The 19,183-nt window shown below is 41.7% G+C and overlaps 2 protein-coding genes across 2 annotated transcripts; both read right to left on the bottom strand.

The window, feature by feature from the left end:
• Positions 1–128: 128 nt before the first annotated feature.
• maza (MYC-associated zinc finger protein a (purine-binding transcription factor)) lies at positions 129–10,707 on the bottom strand. Its single transcript, XM_072694111.1, has 8 exons — positions 9,885–10,707; positions 9,582–9,732; positions 8,144–8,517; positions 7,333–7,703; positions 4,657–4,720; positions 3,118–3,289; positions 1,916–2,328; positions 129–1,035 (listed from the first exon to the last, which is right to left on the bottom strand). The coding sequence occupies exons 1-7, from the start codon at positions 9,915–9,917 to the stop codon at positions 2,009–2,011; spliced, it is 1,485 nt and encodes a 494-aa protein (XP_072550212.1). The 5' UTR covers positions 9,918–10,707; the 3' UTR covers positions 129–1,035; positions 1,916–2,008.
• Positions 10,708–13,501: 2,794 nt separating this feature from the next.
• cdipt (CDP-diacylglycerol--inositol 3-phosphatidyltransferase (phosphatidylinositol synthase)) lies at positions 13,502–16,638 on the bottom strand. Its single transcript, XM_072693500.1, has 6 exons — positions 16,461–16,638; positions 15,077–15,211; positions 14,827–14,980; positions 14,085–14,166; positions 13,891–13,972; positions 13,502–13,737 (listed from the first exon to the last, which is right to left on the bottom strand). Exons 1-6 carry the CDS (start codon positions 16,501–16,503, stop codon positions 13,592–13,594), a joined length of 642 nt encoding a protein of 213 aa, XP_072549601.1. The 5' UTR covers positions 16,504–16,638; the 3' UTR covers positions 13,502–13,591.
• Positions 16,639–19,183: the final 2,545 nt, after the last annotated feature.

Raw genomic sequence — 19,183 nt, 5'->3', positions numbered from 1 at the left:
ACCATTCACTGCCCGTTTCCATCATTGCCCATATATTAACATACATGTAAGATGAATGGCAGCAGGATCGTTCAGTCCACCCCCTCCTCCATTCACTTGGGCACACAACTGAACAGTTGGACACACGGTTAATTAAAGTAAGTATAATTAGGTGCATGTTCGTTGTTTGTACATTGATTAATTAGATATCGTTACAGCGACAGCAACAGAGATTGGCGTTCAACAAGCTTCAACACAAACGAGGTCAAGGAGAGAGCATTATGCAGCTTCGTAAGCAACATCTAACCATGTTCACATCCCTGGTCAAAACCTTTTAAGATAAATCAACATCAATGAGAATCTGAAATAAAAAATACTCAGAACAATAGTCCCTTATATCCACACGCATGAGAAACAATACAGCTAGCTAACTCCTTGTTGTACATTTCACTTTGAAACGAACCCCCTTACAGGCATCAGGTATTTATGACAGGAAATGGTACAGCATTTGATCCCCTATCACAAAGCTGCAGATCTCCTCCAAGGAGGCTGGTTAAATGTTCTAGACCACATTTATGGACCATGTAAAGAAAAACAGTATAGTACTTTTGCTTGCTTGAATACTGAAGGCAGTTTAGATGGGTGGGTAGCTGGATATCTAAAAAGATCATAATTAGCCTCAACAATCTACATTCCTCATCACTAGAGACGTGTTATAATAAAATGGGACAACACTTCACAGCCTTCATTTCATTGGGACCTCTCCACTGGGACATGACTGACATAATGAGGGGATATCTCAACACCCAACCCAGCAGTCCATTCGATCTTCTTCGCGGAGCAGGGAGTAGATAGACTGAAGTGGATTGGACCAAAACGAAGCCAGTAGGACTGGTTGGAAGTCTGTGAGTGGTAGAAACAAGTGGATGATTTCTTAAATGTTTCTGCTCCCAAATCCTCAGCCTTTTTAATCAAAAGTCATCAGGTGTGGTGGCAAGGACGAGGGGAGGGAAGAGTTTCTTAGGTATCTTTTCCTTTTGGCATCTTTATGACAGCCTATTGGAAAGAGAGATTAAGGAATCGGATGATTAGTATACACTCGGTCTGGACGATCTTGTTAATATTCAGACTGACTGTATTTTCCAATTAAAACTGTGTCATGAAAAGTTAATGAGCCCATATTCAAACCACCCCGTTTCATTCCCCAACAGGAAACTTGAGATATAATGCCAACTAAATGCGTTTTCACACCCACACTTTTTAGTCCGGTTAAATCGGATTGGTTCTTTTTCACTCTTGGTGTGGTCTGTTTGGGCAGGTGTGAGTACAGTACTCTCGTATGCAGACCCTTGAGAAGAGGTGGTCTCTGGAGTGGTTCGTTTGTGATGAGAATGTGATCTGACCTTGATTCGAGACAACTATCCAGTATAGTCCGCACGGTTTAGCTAAACAGCTCCTGTAGCCAGGTGTTAACCCTGTATACTGCTCAGATAATTAATACAGCTATGAACAAAAGCCATATTTGCAACATGCACTAGTCCAGAAGTAAATTCCTCCTGTATTTACTTTCTTGCTCCCACCCTAGACAGGTCTGACAAATAAGCAGAGAGAATGCTCTCATGTGGTTTGTTGTGACACATTTTGGCGAGCTTGAATTTTTCCATGTGAAAACAAATTAAGCCAAGAGGAAAACACTTAAATTGTATTAACTTGTTAACTGATTTAACTAAAACAAACCATATGTGTGAAAACGCCCTAACTGAACAACATTTTTGTTGTTTTTTTGGGTCAATTTTAATACAACATGATAGATCAACCTTGTTTATGACAACAGTGTTGGTACAAATTATACATCTCCCAACGTCAGTGAACACATTATGTCTAAATAACTTCAACAAAGGAATGTATATGTGAAAGAGACACAGACAGAAATTACCTGTTCCTGTTCAGGTATTCGCCATTCCTTTTATCTTTCCATTAAAAGCTCTAAACTCTGCCTCCTCCCCGTCCTTGCCCCAGCAGCCTGTGGCTAGCTGTGGCTCTGGGGAGCAATGCTGGAGCAGTCAGTCACCAGCAGGCCCACAGTGGCTGGAGGGCTAGAGACAAGAGTGGCGGTGGCCACCGTCCCCCCTGAGCTACTGCTGATGGGGCTGGGTGCAGCGGGGTCTGTCTGGTTGGCATGAGTGGCCATGTGGCCTTGGAGCTGGGTGGGGGTCTTACAGTGAACTCCACACAGTTGGCACAACAACACTCCACCGGGCCCGGTGCCACGACCCACGCTGCTCTCTTTCCATTCCTGCCCGTGGTGCTTCTGGGCGTGCACACGCAAGTATGTCAGCGTGGTGAAGCCTAGATGGTAATAGAAAAAAACTCATTCAATTCATTTTGAAATAAAAAATGTAATTATAAAACATATAACTGTGATTATTTTATTTTATGTTTTATCTGACAGCCTAGCTGTCTACACTATATGGACAAAAGCATTGGGACACATGCTCATTCACGGTTTCTTCTGAATCAGGGGTATTTAATAGTAATTCTGCTAGATTACTGAGTGTAGCTATGAAGATTTAAGTGCATTCAGTGACAATTGTTAGTGAGGACAGCTTGTTGGATTATCACCACCACACCTCATCCCAAACTCCCCAACTCATCCTAGAAGTACAGCATGTAGCATCATCAGTCCAGAAATCAGAGCAGTTTCACTGCTCCACAGCTTAATTCTGGGGTGCTTTATACCCCTCTAGCCCATGCCTGGCATTAAGCAGGGTACCGACAGGTTGATACTTCTCTACAGGAACTAAACAAGCTGTGTGTGAAGTTGCACACCTGTTTTAGCAAAGGGGGAACTTTAAGTACCTGAATGCATTCATTAGAAGGGGTGTCCACAAAGATTTGGACACACATCATTATTGTTTCTAAGTTCTGAATGTTTTTATGAGCCTACATCATTCATCATTTTTGGTAATACTACTCTAGCTAGGCTAACCAAGCACCTGCTTCAGCCTTAAAGACACTGTATGTAATTTTGTTAAATAATTAAATAAACAAACTGGCTATGTGTTTTAACATTAGTAATACAAATAAACACATGCACTTGTGCCCAAAACCTCAAACCATCACTGTACTGAAACTCACTGCGATTGCACAGGTGGCAGACATGGTGCTGGGACTGGTTGTGGACCCTCATGTGGTCTGTGATGTAAGCAGGAGAGAGCAGTTTGCCACAAATGTGGCAGGGAACTTTGTCTTCGTGTCTGATCATATGAGCACGCAGTCGGTCCTTAGTGGCAAATGCGGACTCGCACGTCTGCAGAGGGTAACAGACATGTTAAATTCTCTCTCTCTCTCTCTCTCTTGCACTATCTCACACACACACATATATAATACACATACACAAGGAAAGGAAAAAAAAACCTTTCTAACCTTCAATGGAGGTCAAAACAGTATTTATGCCAAGTAATTCGGGATCCTTTACATTGGTGGATTCATTATATTTTTATACAATGTTTTATACAATACACATCAATCAGCCATAACATTGGCACCACTGACAGCTGAAGTGAAACACATTGATTATCTTCATTAGTGGAATCTGTCAAGGGGTGGATATATTAGGTAGCACGTGAACAGTCAGTTCTTGAAGTTGATGTGTTGAAAGCAGGACAAATGGACAAGCCTAAGGATCTGAGGTACTTAGACAAGAACCAAACTGTGATGGCTAGACGACTGGGTCAGAGCATCTCCAAAACATCACACAGGTCTTGTGGGGGTTTCCTGGTATGCAGTGGTCAGTGGACCAAATGTGGTCAAAGTAAGGTGCACACCATTGCCCCACCTCACAACTTACAGGACTTAAAGGATCTGCTCCTAACGTCTTGGTGCCAAATACCACAGGATACCTTCAGAGCTCTTGTGGCATCCATGCCTCAAATGGTCAGGTCTGTTGTGACAGTACAAGGGGGACCTACTCAATATTAGGCATGCGGTGCTAACGTTATGGCTGATTGGTGTTAAAAACTACCAAACAATCAAATTCAGAATATATAATTAGATGTAACATATAATGTAAATATGTAAATACATGTAATAATACATGAAACATAGTGGAGAACACCACTTCCATACCTCCATCATACTCATTCAGGAAAGAGTACTACTGCTCTAAGATTTCTTGGGCAACACATCTTTTTCTCACACTAAAAAGCACACATGTTGCATATGACTCATTTCCTCAACATATACCTTAAACACATACAACTTCAATCTTAACAAACACTTCAATCTAATTCCTGCATAAGAATACCAAACCCCCATATGCTTCCAGTGAGCAGCAAACACTCCAGTAAGCAGCAAATGCACACAGAGGTTAGTGAGGTAATGCTCCTGATGAGCTTGGTCTGAACTAAGAGACTCCATCTGGCTGATGCACGGGACTGAGAAGTCATATGTTCTAGACATTGAGTAAACAAGCCTGTGCCAAAGAGCAGGCAAACATGGGGGATCGGCGAGGAATATAAAGACATGTGACAATGAATGAAAATGTTAAAGATGTTTGGTGGGTTGAATAAGTGAAAAAGGTAAAAAAAAAAATGGTAGAGATAGATAGAGAGACAGAGGTAAAGAGAGAGAAGGTAAAAGGAAGGAGATGGGGAAGAAAAGAGCTGCTGACATTACCGGGCACTTGAAAGGTCTCTCTGTGGAGTGCACCTGCCGCACATGACTGTTAAGATGGTCAGGCCTGGAGGGGACAGAGAGGTTTTAATGCACAATAACACAATACTTAAATAAAACCAATCAGTCAGTGGCACCATCAGGAATTAACCAAGGCTTGGGAGAGGAGGGGGTGGGTGCTCTGGAAGCCTAATATGCCAGGGTGAAAATGCCTCCTGCATAAAACCAATTAGTGCTGGGTGCTATGTGTCATCTATAGTGATGTACTGCACAACAATACACAACAGTACATATTTTTTTCTGAAAAAAACATTGAAAATAATGTAATGTACAGTTTTGTCTTGTTGATGTTTATAATAGTGTAATACAGTACAATAACACAGTTAAACAATTTAAACAAGCTGTTAATATTTGAAAGATTTGCATCAGCTGATACTGATACTTCAATCAATACCACTAAGCACTGCATTTTAGAAAAATACACACTAAAAAAATATGGTATGAGATGGTATGAGAAATATAATTTTGTTAGCCTGTGGTTGAGAGATTAGTCCACACAATATTTATCCCTGATCATTCACCAAAACCTATTTTTGAATAAAAAACCTATACTCGTTTTTTAAATATGTTTAAAACAATAAAAAAGTCAATACCAGGTGACAAAAATAACAAAACAAATAATTTCTGACAGTGGTCAGGAGGCAAACTAAATTTTTAGCGTCAGGGAGCATGTGTGTCCCTATGCAAACCTGTAAATGGAGCAAAAAGATTACTTCTTATTGAGGTCATCGCGCATCAGTCTGTATGTGCCGACGCATATGGTGTGAGTTACAGACGGGGATAAATACAGCATGGAGGTCATTTTTCCCTTGTCACATTGACCCATTTTCAGGCTCAAATTAGTAATCAGGGCATCTCTCGCCAGCTTTCAGTATAATGACAGCGTTTTAAGCTTCCACTACAGGCAAAAGTGAACAGTAGAGGACTCACTGCAGTCCATCTCCACCCTGCTCAATACAAAGTGTGTGTGTGATGATGCTTAAGAAGATCTGAGTTTGGTTTTAAAATGTAAAAGCATTTATACTGTACAGTTACAGATTTGTGTTGTAGAAGCGCATGGTCAAGTTGGTTCAATGTCTTTCTTCCTAGACATTCTACAATCAACTGTGAGTGGTATTACTGAAAAGTTTAAGTGTTTAGGAAACACAGCAACCCATCCACAAAGTGTCAGACCATGTAAAGTTACAGAGCAGGGTCACAGAGTGCAGAGAAAAGTCAAGTCTGTTGACCCAATAACTGCAGAGCTCCAAACCTGGCATTAATTAACATCAGCACAAAAAACATGCACCAGGAGCTTTATGCCATGGGTCCATTATCAGTGTCTGAACTCGCAAATGCTCTTCTGAAAAAATGGGCAAAACCTCCTACAGACACACTGTTATATTCATGTTATAATAATAATAATTATTATTATTTATTATTATTTATTTATATTTATATAGCACAAAGCACAAGGTAGCATTACAAGATTATGCTTTACAGCAGAAAGAAATAAAGAGGAGGAGTGGGTAAACATGGACAAATCAATATGCCTATGTCCCAATACTTTTGTCCATATAATGTAGTTTATCTAGTCACATTTGTGTATTCAGTGTATTTTCTAAAATCAAACCAACATTAATAAGCTAAAGCGAATTTTAGTTAAAAGTTTTATGATGCAATGAATCATTTTTTAAAGAACTGAATCCTGAGGTCTGATATTTTCATCAAGTACAAATACACTCACCAAGCACTTTATAAGGAACGCCTACTTATGCATACAATTACCTAATCAGCTAATCTTGCGGCATGAATCTCTGATGAGGAAAAAATGTGATCTCAGCGATTCTGAGTCAATATGATTGTTACTGCCAGACGGGCTGGTTTGAGTATTGATAACAGTCTGTAGAGCTTACTCAGAACGGTGCAATAAAGGTAAAATGTTCAGTGAGTGGCAGTTCTGCAGACAACATTGCTTTATAGATAAGAGAGGTCCACAGATAATGGACAGACTGGTCAGAAAACCACTTTAAACAACTGTGGTGAGCAGGGAAGCATCTCAGAATGCACAACACACCGAACCTTAAAGGCAGGTGGGCTACAACACAAGAAGACCCTATCTGGTTAAGAACAAAAAGCTGAGGCTGCAGTGGGCACAGGCTCATGAAAGCAGTTGACTGGAAACCTGGAAAAACCTGGCCTGGTCTGATAAATCTCTATTTCTGCTGAGGCACATAAATGGTAAGAAGCTGGTGCAAAAAGATTGTCAGCACGGAGCAGAATCCCAAAAGAATGTTTCTAACATCTTGTGGAATTCATGGCACATAGAAATGAGGCTGTTTTGAGAGCAAATCAAGGCCCAACCCAGAATTAGTATAGTGTTCTTAATGAAGTGCTTAGTAAGTGCATACACACACAAAACACACAGTCACATACACAAAAAATTGTGTTTAACCAGGGGTGCTCAAACTTTTGCATACAACTGTTACAACTGTATGCGTGTGAAAGTAATGGTATTTTTTTACTGGGTGGTGCAGTACTGCATGGTATGCCTTGGAAGCGGTGATCCCTCAATTTGGCATGGAATTGACTGTGAATTTCACCTGTCAAAATGTGTGTTTGGGTGTGTGTGTCTCTCACCGTGAAAACCCCTTAGCACAGTGGGGACAAACGTATGGTTTCTCAACTCCTCCCTGATGGGATCTGACATGGTAGCTCATACGGTCCTTCCTCTTAAAGCGCTGCTGGCAAATGGGACAGGAGTACGGCTTCTCATCCGAATGGGACAGCCGGTGTCGATTCAGGTGGTACACATCCCGGAACGCCTTCCCACACGCCTCACATGCGTGGTTCTTTCGTATCGGGTTAGGGTTTGGGGTAGGATTGGGGTTTGGGGTAGGATTAGGAATGGGATTAGGACTGGGAGCAGGGTGAGGGTTTGCAATTGGAATTGCAATTTGGATTGAGCCGGGAATGCTGGAGTTCTCTGCAGTGTTGGTGGTTGCCGCAGCCTGGAAAAAAGATTTGAGCAGAGAGTCAGGGTCCACTCACATGCTGTTAGAAAAGGGACAAAAAATCTCATATGTTAAAATAGCCTTCCTTTGACGCAAGCGAACGTCAGTCTATGGGCTAGTGAGTCATTTGTTACACAAAGGCTGACACAGTGCCACGGTGGTATTTGGGTTTATGGAGCTTTTGAAGCTGTCTTTTTTTCTGCTTTCCTGGCAGATAATGAGGTGGTGATGTTAAGCCAGAAAAGATACCTCAGTATGCAAGTACACAAACGCCAATGAGACTGCAGGCATGGCCTGCTTGACCAACCCAACATGTTTACATCACTGTGGCAGTTATAAAACTCACTCAGGAGGCTGTGCTATTCCAGCAGCCACAATAAGAAATGACGGTCAAGCGAAACATGACAAAAAAAAGAAAAGACATAAACCGACCCAACCTGCACCATTGTCCCCGTAACCACTACAGCAGCAGGGAGAGGCTGAGGTGCTGTCATAGCAACAGTCGCTGGAGTGATAGACACAGCAACCGTCTCCACCTGTTGGTTGGTGATTGCTGGCTGGGGATGGGTCATGGGGTCTGTAACTGTGGGAATTGTAGTCGGAATAGAGAGTTGGAGAAGAGAGAGAGGGATGGTCTGTCGCTCCACCCGTGTGCCTGCCTTGCCTCCGTCCTTCTCCCGAGCCGCTCTGTCTTTCATTTTCACACCAGTGTGCACAGACTGGTGACGCCGCAGGTTATAACTGTTCTTAAACTGCTTATTACATATGGAGCAGATGTGAGCGGGCCGGGCAGGCCGAGTGACAGGTTTAACTGGGGAAGAGAGGGAAAGAGAGAGAGGGCTGAGCTATTAATCATGTACAATATTGTGGACATTGTTGTAAATTGCTGTACTATATGTATACACACACTGTTATAATATTAAAATTTTTTCCCTCATTTCACTGCATTTGTAACTCTCTAGAAATAGATATAGTTATATTGGCATTATATACACACATGGACAAAATTGTTGGTAACCCTCGGTTGATGAAAGAAAAACCCACAATGGTCACAGAAATAACTTGAATCTGACAAACGTAATAATAAATAAAAATTCTATAAAAATTAACAAATGAAAATCAGACACTGATTTTGAACCATGCTTCAACAGAAATACAGTGTCCACTAATTAGCATCACAGGTGTCTACAATATTGTAATCTTGTAAAATAACTGAGGGGTCCCAACAATATTGTCCATGTGTGTATTATATATGTAATGCCATATATAATATGGCAAGTAGGAAGTAGTCCAGGTTTCTACATTTTAGAAACATTTGTGTATCAGCATCAGCAGACGTGCACATTGGTGTTGGTCCACAATTCACATATTGGTGCATCTGTGAGTTTAAAAGAAGCAGAATAGAAACCGTCCAGTCTAACTAAATATAAACACTGTGGTGTAGTGCTTGTTCATTTCAGGTTCATTAACATTATTAATACAAACTACTTAATACTTAAACTACTTAATACTTAAACTACTTAATACTTAAACTACTTAATACTTAATATCATTTGGAATTATGATATATTTGGTAAATTCTGTGATATTGAACTTTAACAATATCACCTCTATCTACCATAAACGCCAACTTCCATATCGTGTATATGGTCACTACACCATCAGTCTGACCAGAAGCAGTGCCTAATCTATCATAACACATTATAATGAATGTATTATTACCATTACTTAAATTATTACTACACAAGACCTTCAGTGAAAGACAACACAGCAAGAGAGCAGAGCAGAGCAGAGCAGAGCAGATGATGGTGACCTCCAACCACCACCCCCCCCCTCCCCCTCCTTCCCCCAACTCTCTTTCTGCCCCTCCCTCACCTGGCTCCGGCTCCTCGCTGAGCGCTGCTGTGTCCACTGTTGAGGGGGGCGGGGCTATGTGCTCAGTGGGCGGGTCCGGGGGTGGGTCCGTGAGCTCAGGCAGAAGATCTGACTGGAGGGTCGTCTCCGTTTGGGATTGAGAAGGAGTCGTCTGCAGTAGGAAGGTGCAAAAAACACAAATTTTGGTCGTTTTTCCTCCCCTTTTTATGTTGAAAAGTCAGAGAAGAAGGGCATTCCGGCGTACAAAGACCAGAACTACTCTTCATTTCACTCTCTTTATTCTTGTTTATTATATTTCCTTACCTGAAATAGGAAATTGCTCCAAGCTGCGTCCATCTTGAGGGCCGATGACGTTTGGTGATCAATTAAAAATAATCGAGAGAGGTACAGTGCGACCAGACCCCCACTTACAATCAATGATCTAAAAATAATGACCTGTTTTGTGCTTTACAGTAACTGATAACACAAAAACTACGACATACTATCAAAACGGCTTGGATAAGGGAAAAATACACGCTTTAAAGACGCCAATTAAGTAATGTACAACACATTAACTCGCATTAAAAAAATTACGATATTTAAAAATATACTGAAAAAAAATATATTAACAATATTAAACAGCTGTCAAAGTCTTAAGTGCCGCAGGTTAAAAAAGAACAGTCATATTATTATCATGCTTTCATTACATATATATATAATTTTTATACACATATTTTATGTTGCTGGAATGGTGTTTTAATAAATGAGACAGCTGTGTTCAGAAGTTCATGCAAAAGAAAAAACAAATAACACAACGTTGAAAACTGAGAGTTGGTATGATGTTTGTTTTTTTGCAGTCAGCGGTCGCTCAGTCCCTTTGCTGTGGGAGAAACAGCCTGGGAACTGCTCCGTGCGGGCCTGAGCGCGGCAGAAAGCCTCGGTGTTGCGTTAAATCTCATCCCAGCGTGGCGAGCGCCTCACCGGCCGCGGTCCATGGCTCCGCCTCGGCGTTTCAATCGAGAGGATGACATCTTTTCTTTTTTTTCTCCTCTCCCTCTCTCTTCCTTCCTGTAGCGCTCTCCCTCCCACCCTCGCTCTTTCTTCCTTTTCTTTTTTTACGCCGTCTTCTCTGCCCCGCTGTCTCTCTCTCCCCCACCGCCGTGTCCCCCTTGTTTTAAAGGGATAGTATTTGGAGTGAACTCCCCCCTCTCCGTCCTCGTCCCCTCCTCCATCCGACGGCTTTTTTTTCCCGAGCGGTGTCGTCCTCCTCTCTCCCCCTCCCTCCAACCTGCTTTGGCCGACGCAAAATGTCGAACTGAATCACGACGGATAAATATAAAACCTCATGTACCGCTTTCTGATATTAAAAACAACCCCGTTCGCCCGGCGCTCGACAGCTGGACGCTCGGTCTGAGCAAAAAAACCGGCTGTGAAAAAATGTCGCAGGTCCTTAAAGGTAACGACTCACTCAGACGGGCCGGACACAGACAGTACTCCTACAAAGCGGACCAGCGTCCTTTAGCCAGATTAAGCTCAAAATTAAACGGGTTTTAATAGTGAACCTCCACCAGCACTGCAGTTTAGTCCAAGACTAAATGCATACGCACGACCCATATCTGGGAAAACTGCCCTACATGGCCAAATGTTTGTAGACTAGTTATAACTAGAAATCCAGCAAAGCCACGTCTGCTGTATGAAGATGGTAATGTAGGTGTCTAACGTCTAAAGCACTTCTAATGTAGCATCATACAACAGTATCACATATATAGCCTGTTTTTATACAGACTATTAGTCTAGTCCTGAGCCTTAAAGACTAAGACTAAAGGACTAAACTTAATCCCAGGCCAGGAAACCAGCCGTGTATGTCATCCAACATTTCTGCTGAAATCAGAATCTCAGTATTAATAGAGCATGTCCTTCCTTTGCTACAACCATGGCCTCTGCTATTTTTGGAAAGCTTTATACTAGAAGTAGGAACCTGCTGTGAAGATTTGATTGCATTCAGCACTCCCAGAGCATTAGTGAGGCCGGGTACTGATGCTGGTTGATTAGGTCCGAATCACGGACACCACTCCATCTCATCCCAAATGCATTGGATTATGCTTCATCACTTCATCACGTGCTGCACAGCCCAACGCTGAGGAGGGATTAGACTCATCCAGCCAACACTTGCACTGGACATGGCGACCTTTGGCTAATCGGCATCTGCCCTGGAGCACCCCAGTCTACTGGCAGTTCACGGTCTGCAGCGGGTGCATCTTCAAAGGGGTGTCTGGATACTTCTGGAAATATAGGGTATTACTAACTTCTCTAATAAACCATTGAGTACTAGAATTCTCTAAGGAACGTTGCACAAACTATTTAATATGCAGTCCATTGGATAAGGATTTCTTTATTGCCATGGGTATTTCTGCAGACAAGAACAGTATGGCTATATGTTTCCTTAGGTTCTAATACATTCATAAGGTTTTAAATAACACCGTGGGATAACATAGGGTAACAAAGCAACTCTAAAGCAATTTATTTTTCATATTAATAGACAGTATGGCACTCTCAAATAGCACACCAGCATATGTATATTGAATAAAAACACAAATATAGACATACCAACAGTGGTAAAATACTACAGCTGATAAAATAACCAATTAATAAAATCAAAAACAGAGCACAATACAGCTTTCATTTTGCGGTGAGGAACGTGCCCATCTCTCATATATCTGAGCAAGATGATGGATATATGCGTGTGTGTCTGCTATAATTTATTTGATAATAGAAGAATACAGAATACACATATCCGCTCATAACTTTACTTAGGAGGTGTGGCTGAGGGACAATCCTAAACAATACTCTGTAATATAGAGAATAAGAAAAAAAAAAAATACAACCCAAGATACTTAAGTTTAAAACAAGAGCCACTGCAATCCAATATATTACCACCGCATTATTACCAATAGTCTATGAATAAATAAATAAACAATCAGGGTGGCTTTAAAAAGTTCCCAAAGTTCATATCTATCGCAGCAATACTCAGATATTTGTCAGTCTCATCGCTATATGGTGATGCAGTCATACAGTTTATTACCTCAGATGTTTTAGAATAGACAAGAAAACTCTTATAATAGAAGCCATTGGGCAGCAACTGTCTGATTTTAAACATTCAAAATTAATTAACCACTCAGATCTGATTAACAGTTTTAAAAGCCAGGATTTGTACATGTCAGATAAGCTAATGGGATAATTTCAAGGCCAAATACATTCAAATCCACTGGGCAATATTGCAACACGTATGTACGTTTGTGCACAGACTAGAACCCCCTAAATTTGCTCAGTTTTGCCGTTTTTCACTTCAGGCAGTTCTTCTTTACATTGTATATAAATTTACAATAGAAACTGTCTAAAATTATGTATTACATAAAATCTTATTACACTGGCTAACACTGAATGTTGAGGTTTTCTCCTCCTCCTGTTAAGTTACCATTTTCATGAAATTGATGATATGCAAGAATAAGACAAATGTAACCAGTACTGTTGTGTGCAGAAGCAGGTGGAATGCCAATGACTAATTCTGATTTTTCTCACTTTAGGCAACGACACAGAGAATAGGTATTTTTCTTTGAACATAAGAGCTGTAAAACTATCAAAATGCTTAAGAATGACTTGCTTGTTTCATCATCATTACTTCCCATTGATTTCTATTATAAGAAAGTCTCAAGTCAAGGGGTTTTCTGCTCCGATTGTGGTAATCAGCGCAACGCTGTAGATACAGCAGATGACAATTGCACTGAAAAACACTGGAGTACTTCCTTAACTCGTCTTCTAAACCAACCTTCATCTCTCCTGTACCTTCAGCCTTCATCTCCACTCATGCTGTAGCTAATTTTACCTAGCAACCCGTTTTTACACTTATCAACGATCCACCCCCCCCCCCCCCCCCACACACACACACACACACACACACACACACACATACAGTGCTAGTACAGTATACATTTCCTTTAAGACACTTCTCCATTTGTTCCCTGAATCCTCTCTCACTTTGTCTTGCTCCTTTCCCTCTCGCGGTCGGCCAGGTCTATTGCAGCCATGTTGCAGGAGGCGGTAATGAGGTGAAGGGCGCTAATACCAGACTTCAGCAGGCACACCACACCACATGCTCCGAACAGGCACTGTAACCACACTATATAAAACACACACACACACACACACACACACACGTTACAAGAAGCTTTACACTGATATCCAGTATAAGAGAGAAGACCGAAGCAGAGGAAAAGAGGAAGTGGGTAGTGTGGCCAGGCAGAGGGGGACACTACTGACCGCCGATACTCACCCTGTGGCTCTTCGATGTAATACATCACATACAGCAGGCAGTAAAACAGCTCATTCCCCATACACATGAAAAAGAGCACCGGCTATAGGACAAAACACAGCAATTAGAGGGACCAAGGAAACCATATATTTAAACCATATAATGGCTCAAAAGAGTTTCAGTATTTGTTTTTAAATCATCTAGAAGTGAATCACCCTAGAAGTGTAATAGAGCCTGAGAATAGGATTGCCTGACAGGTCGATGGTCTTGTGACTGGTTGCGCCCTTCATCATGGAGCTGAAAGAAGAGATATAGAAACAAACTTTTAATTAAAACTGACTACTCAATACACAGACAGTCATGCCAGAATATTATGACCAGACCTTTTTTGGAAGGAACCCAGCCCATTATATTAGCTCCCTTTTGTAGTTTAATAGTAACTGTAGTCCATCCTTTCACCCTGTTCTTCAATGATACCCTCTTTTCACCCTGTTCTTCAATGGTAGCCTCCTTTTGTTTTGTTTTTTTAATGGTCAGGACTCCACAGGACCACCACAGAGCAGGTAGTGTTTTTAAAAGTCCTCACAGCTTCACTGCTGGACTGAGAATAGTCCACCAACCTAAAATATACAGCCAGCAGCGTTCTGTAACTGTCGTTGATGAAGGACTAGGGGAATCACAAACACAAACTGTGCAGCAACAGATGAACTTCTGTCTCTGACTTTACCGCTAGGCAGTAATGTCCAATAAGAGTGGAAAAAAAATCCAGCAGCACTGCTGTGTCTGATCCACTCATACCTGCGCAACACACACTAACACGCCACCACCATGTCAGTGTCACTGTAGTGCTAAGAATGACCCACCACCCTGTGGGGTCCTGTTCTTTGATGCTAACAAAGTATGCAGAGAAACAGCAACACAATACTGCAATTTTCTGGGGGAAAGTGTCTGATTCACCTGTGCAGGTGAAGCCAGTGGCTGGCCACATCCAGGCACATGCTCAACTGGAAGAGGAAAGTATAGGACGGGTAGAGGAGAGCCAGGTTCACCAGCAGACACATGGTGGCACAGCGGTCAGTTAACATGTCCAGCATGGCACCAAACTTTGTGCCTGGAAGGAGAGGAGAATGAAGATCATCCAACAGTATAAATCACAATATATTTCACCAGGAAGGAAAAAAGGAAGGAAAAAAAAGGTAACATCTACCTTGATTAAGGGCTCGAGCTGCGTGTCCATCAAAGGCATCCAACAGTGCACTCAGCAGGTAACAAAACACGGCTGGTGCTGGACAGCAGGGCATCAAATAGAAGGACAACAAAGCCAGAATAATTCGGGCATATCCTGTGAAGAGAAAGAAAGAGAGATAACTACCCCATACCTCCTTTTTGTGCAATTTGAAGACAGATTACACTATATAGACAAAAATATTGGGACACCTGCTCAGAGTTTATTCTGCTTTTGTTGGCGTAACTGTCTCCACTGTCCAGGGTGGAAGTCTTTCTACTAGATTTGGGAGCACTGCTGTGCATGTACATGACAAATACTGGATAATGAGCACTACCTCTGTCAGGCTTGCATACAGCTTTCTGATTGGGTGAAAGATCTCTGTCTAGCAATGGATTTTTCAAGATTTTTCCCACAGGTCTGCCATACACCAGAGACCGTCAAACAATGGCTGATCAGATCCGGGATAGCCATCTGTCAATCCACTGCTCAGCACTGCTCGAGAAGGTTCAGTGGCTGTTTAGCAACAATTGTGGATCACATTTAGGTCTGGGGCATATTGGGGTGGCTGGCTTCATCTCAACAGCCATTATGTCACATTATGTGTTTGACAATCCAAAAGCCACAAAAGCGATAGCATCACTGTCCCGGACGGGATCAGGAAATTGAGTGATGCCAAAATTCCCCTTCTTATGGCACAATGTAAAACACATTACTGACACATGGATACCAATGCAATCACTTAGAAATACAATAGCAACACCATAGCAACCACATGTTATACCATTGCAAGGTTTCACTCTAGTGATCACATGGCAACAGCTTAGTAACTGCATAGAGGTGGGAGTCCTCACTGAAAGCTTCGCAACCATTCCGCATTTTCTACAAGAAATTAACTATTCTCTTAGTCTCAGCCAAAAAGACACCTTACATTACAAGACATACATTTGGTGTAAAAAAAACAAACAAACAAACAAAAAAAAAAACAATATAATTATTCCTAGTCAGTTCATATGAGGATTCATTTTCAAAAGGATCCGGATCCATCAAGATCAGATCAAAAGAATCGACACTTCGACACTGAAGAATCGATCCACCCACCGCTCTAAACCAGTAGCTAGCGAAGACTGGGTGGCTTCTAAGCTCATGTTAATCGGACTGGTTATATCGGCCTTGCTCAAAACAGCAGGTCTGATCCCCACTTTTATATAACATGATAAAATCACAGTGTTGAACTGCAGAGCAGAGCGAATCTCCATGATTCATTCAATTCCGGCTGTAGCTCTTCGGGCTCTGCGCGCGCTAATCGATGATGTGTTTGATTGAGCCTTTAGCTCCGAGCTAAAGTGACCCAGGCGGCTCTTACCGATCAGATTGGGCACGAACAGGAAGATGTTTTCTTCGGCCATTATAACGGCCGGGCTGCGAGATCAGGACGGAGCTGATAGCAGAGTTAATCAGTGCGGCTGTTGCTCTCTTAGCCTCTCTGCAGCTCCAGGTTTGTAAGGAAGCGTCAGTTAGACGTAACGACAGACGTCAGATTTCCGGTCGAGCAGTTAAAGTTAACCCTCCCTTTAATCCAGCTGAACCGTCCCCACCTCCACCTGCTTATCGTGTTGATCATCTTCATCGCTTTATACTGATTGATTGAGGCTCTTACACTTTCATTTTGTGTCGATATTGACGGATTACGTGGAAGTAAACAAACAGTCGCCATGACTGTAAATACCTGCATCACCACATCTGCAGATTCGTTTATTTATTACAGGCTTTCTTGCAGGAAAATATTAATTATTAATGTGTTTAGATAAAGACAGCTATTTATTTACCTCGATGATCTTGATACACAAATAAATGAAAAAAAAAAATAAAGAAATATAATTTAATTCATAAAGTAAACACGTTTTTTAATTCAAATATTTCACTTCTTAGTCCTTTTAAATTTGTAAATTTGACAGTTTCACCCTACACAGTTAATAACATATCAATTTACAGCGTTATTTGATTTGCTATGCTCTCATTTTAATGATTTAAGAATAGTGGAGCTGGCTGATGCTGTTGGTCCTTATACAGCAGATTCAGGGCAGTATCTGGGGGCCTTTACCCACCCAAATCAGACTACAGTATGACTGGATGCTAAAAATTAACAACAGTTTTCCAGTTTTGTCATTCCTTGATTAGGATTATGGAAGCGTAATAAGCACTGTGGCAAGCACCATGTCACAATTTACTAATACAGGATTTCCAACGCTATTGTCTGCATAAATGAATTAATAAAATTGAATAACATGAAAACCCAATGATTTGGTCTCTCTACATGGCTCTATTGTGGTTGGTGCTTTGCAGCGGTCACTGTGGACCAGTTCAGGATCAATAGACTGAATATTTATGTGGTTGTGCGGTGGTTCATTGTTCTGTAGGGTTTATGCTCTTATTACCGTATATTATTGCTGGCTACCAAAATCCCTGACAGGATATTTAAGCCTCTACTGAATCAAATCATTATTGTTTTTTTGCCATCAAAAGGAACAGCAGTTAGCTTCACAGGGCCTCTGGATCACCTCACATCACTGTACATTGCTAACATGATTTTGTTGAACTGATTAAATGAACAAGCAGCAAGCTACTATGCACTGGCATTAAACACCCATCTCTATGGAAACCTCAAAATCTGTCCATCAGCGTGTTGCTGCTTCAACATGACCTTAGTGACTTGGTGTGGATTAAATTTGGTGAAACAGGCTCTGAAGGAAGTGAAACGGCATGAAATACCCATGAAATTAGGTCTAATAGGACTGAAAAACAATTTTGCAGAACACAGACAGAACAGACTGAAAGAATGAGTCAAACATTGAGTTTTCATCCTTTTTAATGACTTGTTAATGGTTTCTGTACAAGTTCTATAACTCAGTTCTTGAGTTTTCCTGCTCTTGTTAAACCTGAACGTAGTTTGGCCTTTTCACGTTTAGCACTTTCTCTGAACAACTTCTGCCTCTCTGCAAAACACTTTCACATAAACCCATGCCTTGAGGACAAACTTCACCACGCACTCAGTCCTTGGCCTGAACTGTCCATGTTCCTCAGACACAGCAGAACGAGGACAAAGGCTCCACACTTTCTTGTGACAAACCCCAAATCTCAGTCCCAGACATGGACTTGGAAACACCCCCTCCAGAATAGACGAGGACTAGAATCCAGCACGTTTTGCTGTAAACACATGGAGCGAAATGGGCCGAAGCTACAGTGGCCGAGGTTTAGAGTTGGTCTCCTCCTCTGTCTGCTTAAGGTAAACGAACAGAGCTACAAAACAGGATATAAGAAACAAACCACACTGACTGACTCAAGGGCATGCGGGGGGGGTGTTCTGGTGTGGGGGCTTGAGAGGAGAGAGGTCAGGCAGACACTAAAGTGTGAGGTACTGCAAATCTCCATAGTGTGTGTGCGCGGGGGGGTGAAAAATAATAAAATAAAGAGGTGAGTGAGAAAGAGACAAGAAACAGAAAAGAAAGAAAAATGAAGGAGAGAGAGGGGGGGGGGGGGATGAGACCCGTAAAGATAGAGGCAGCGAAAGAGTGGGGACAGAAGAGAAGAATGTACACAAAAAGTGAGGTAGAGAGAGAGAGAGAGAGAGAGAGAGAGAGAGAGAGAGAGAGAGAGAGATTAAATGCGAGTGAACGCTGGTGCTTGAGAAGAGCTGGCAGTGTGGAGGTTGTGGAGGTTTAGAGACTGCTTCAGTTCACTGTGGTGGGACTCTTGGTATGCTATGAAAGGCAACATCAGTACTGCCACCATTGGGGTTTACTGAGAATTTGGTAGTCAGTGTAAACAGCTCAAGGTTGACTTTTAGTCTGAATAGAAATGAAAAATAACAATAATAAAAAATATCCAGGCAGAAAATGGTCTGACAAAACATGCTGGATCAGAGGGGGTGTTTTAGACAATGAACAATTAACTAGACATTTTCTATACAGCTAAAATTCTCTTCAAATGTCCTGTACAGGTTTAATACTGGCTCTAAAATACTACAATCCCAACAATGCACTGCTGAACAGACTCCTACCCTGAGACGTAACAAGGAATGCTGGGATA

The sequence above is a fragment of the Salminus brasiliensis genome, chromosome 12, assembly GCF_030463535.1.
Source record: "Salminus brasiliensis chromosome 12, fSalBra1.hap2, whole genome shotgun sequence".
Taxonomy (NCBI): Eukaryota; Metazoa; Chordata; class Actinopteri; order Characiformes; family Bryconidae; genus Salminus; species Salminus brasiliensis.
Note: the sequence above shows the minus strand (reverse complement) of the source record. Positions and strands in the feature narration are given on the sequence as shown.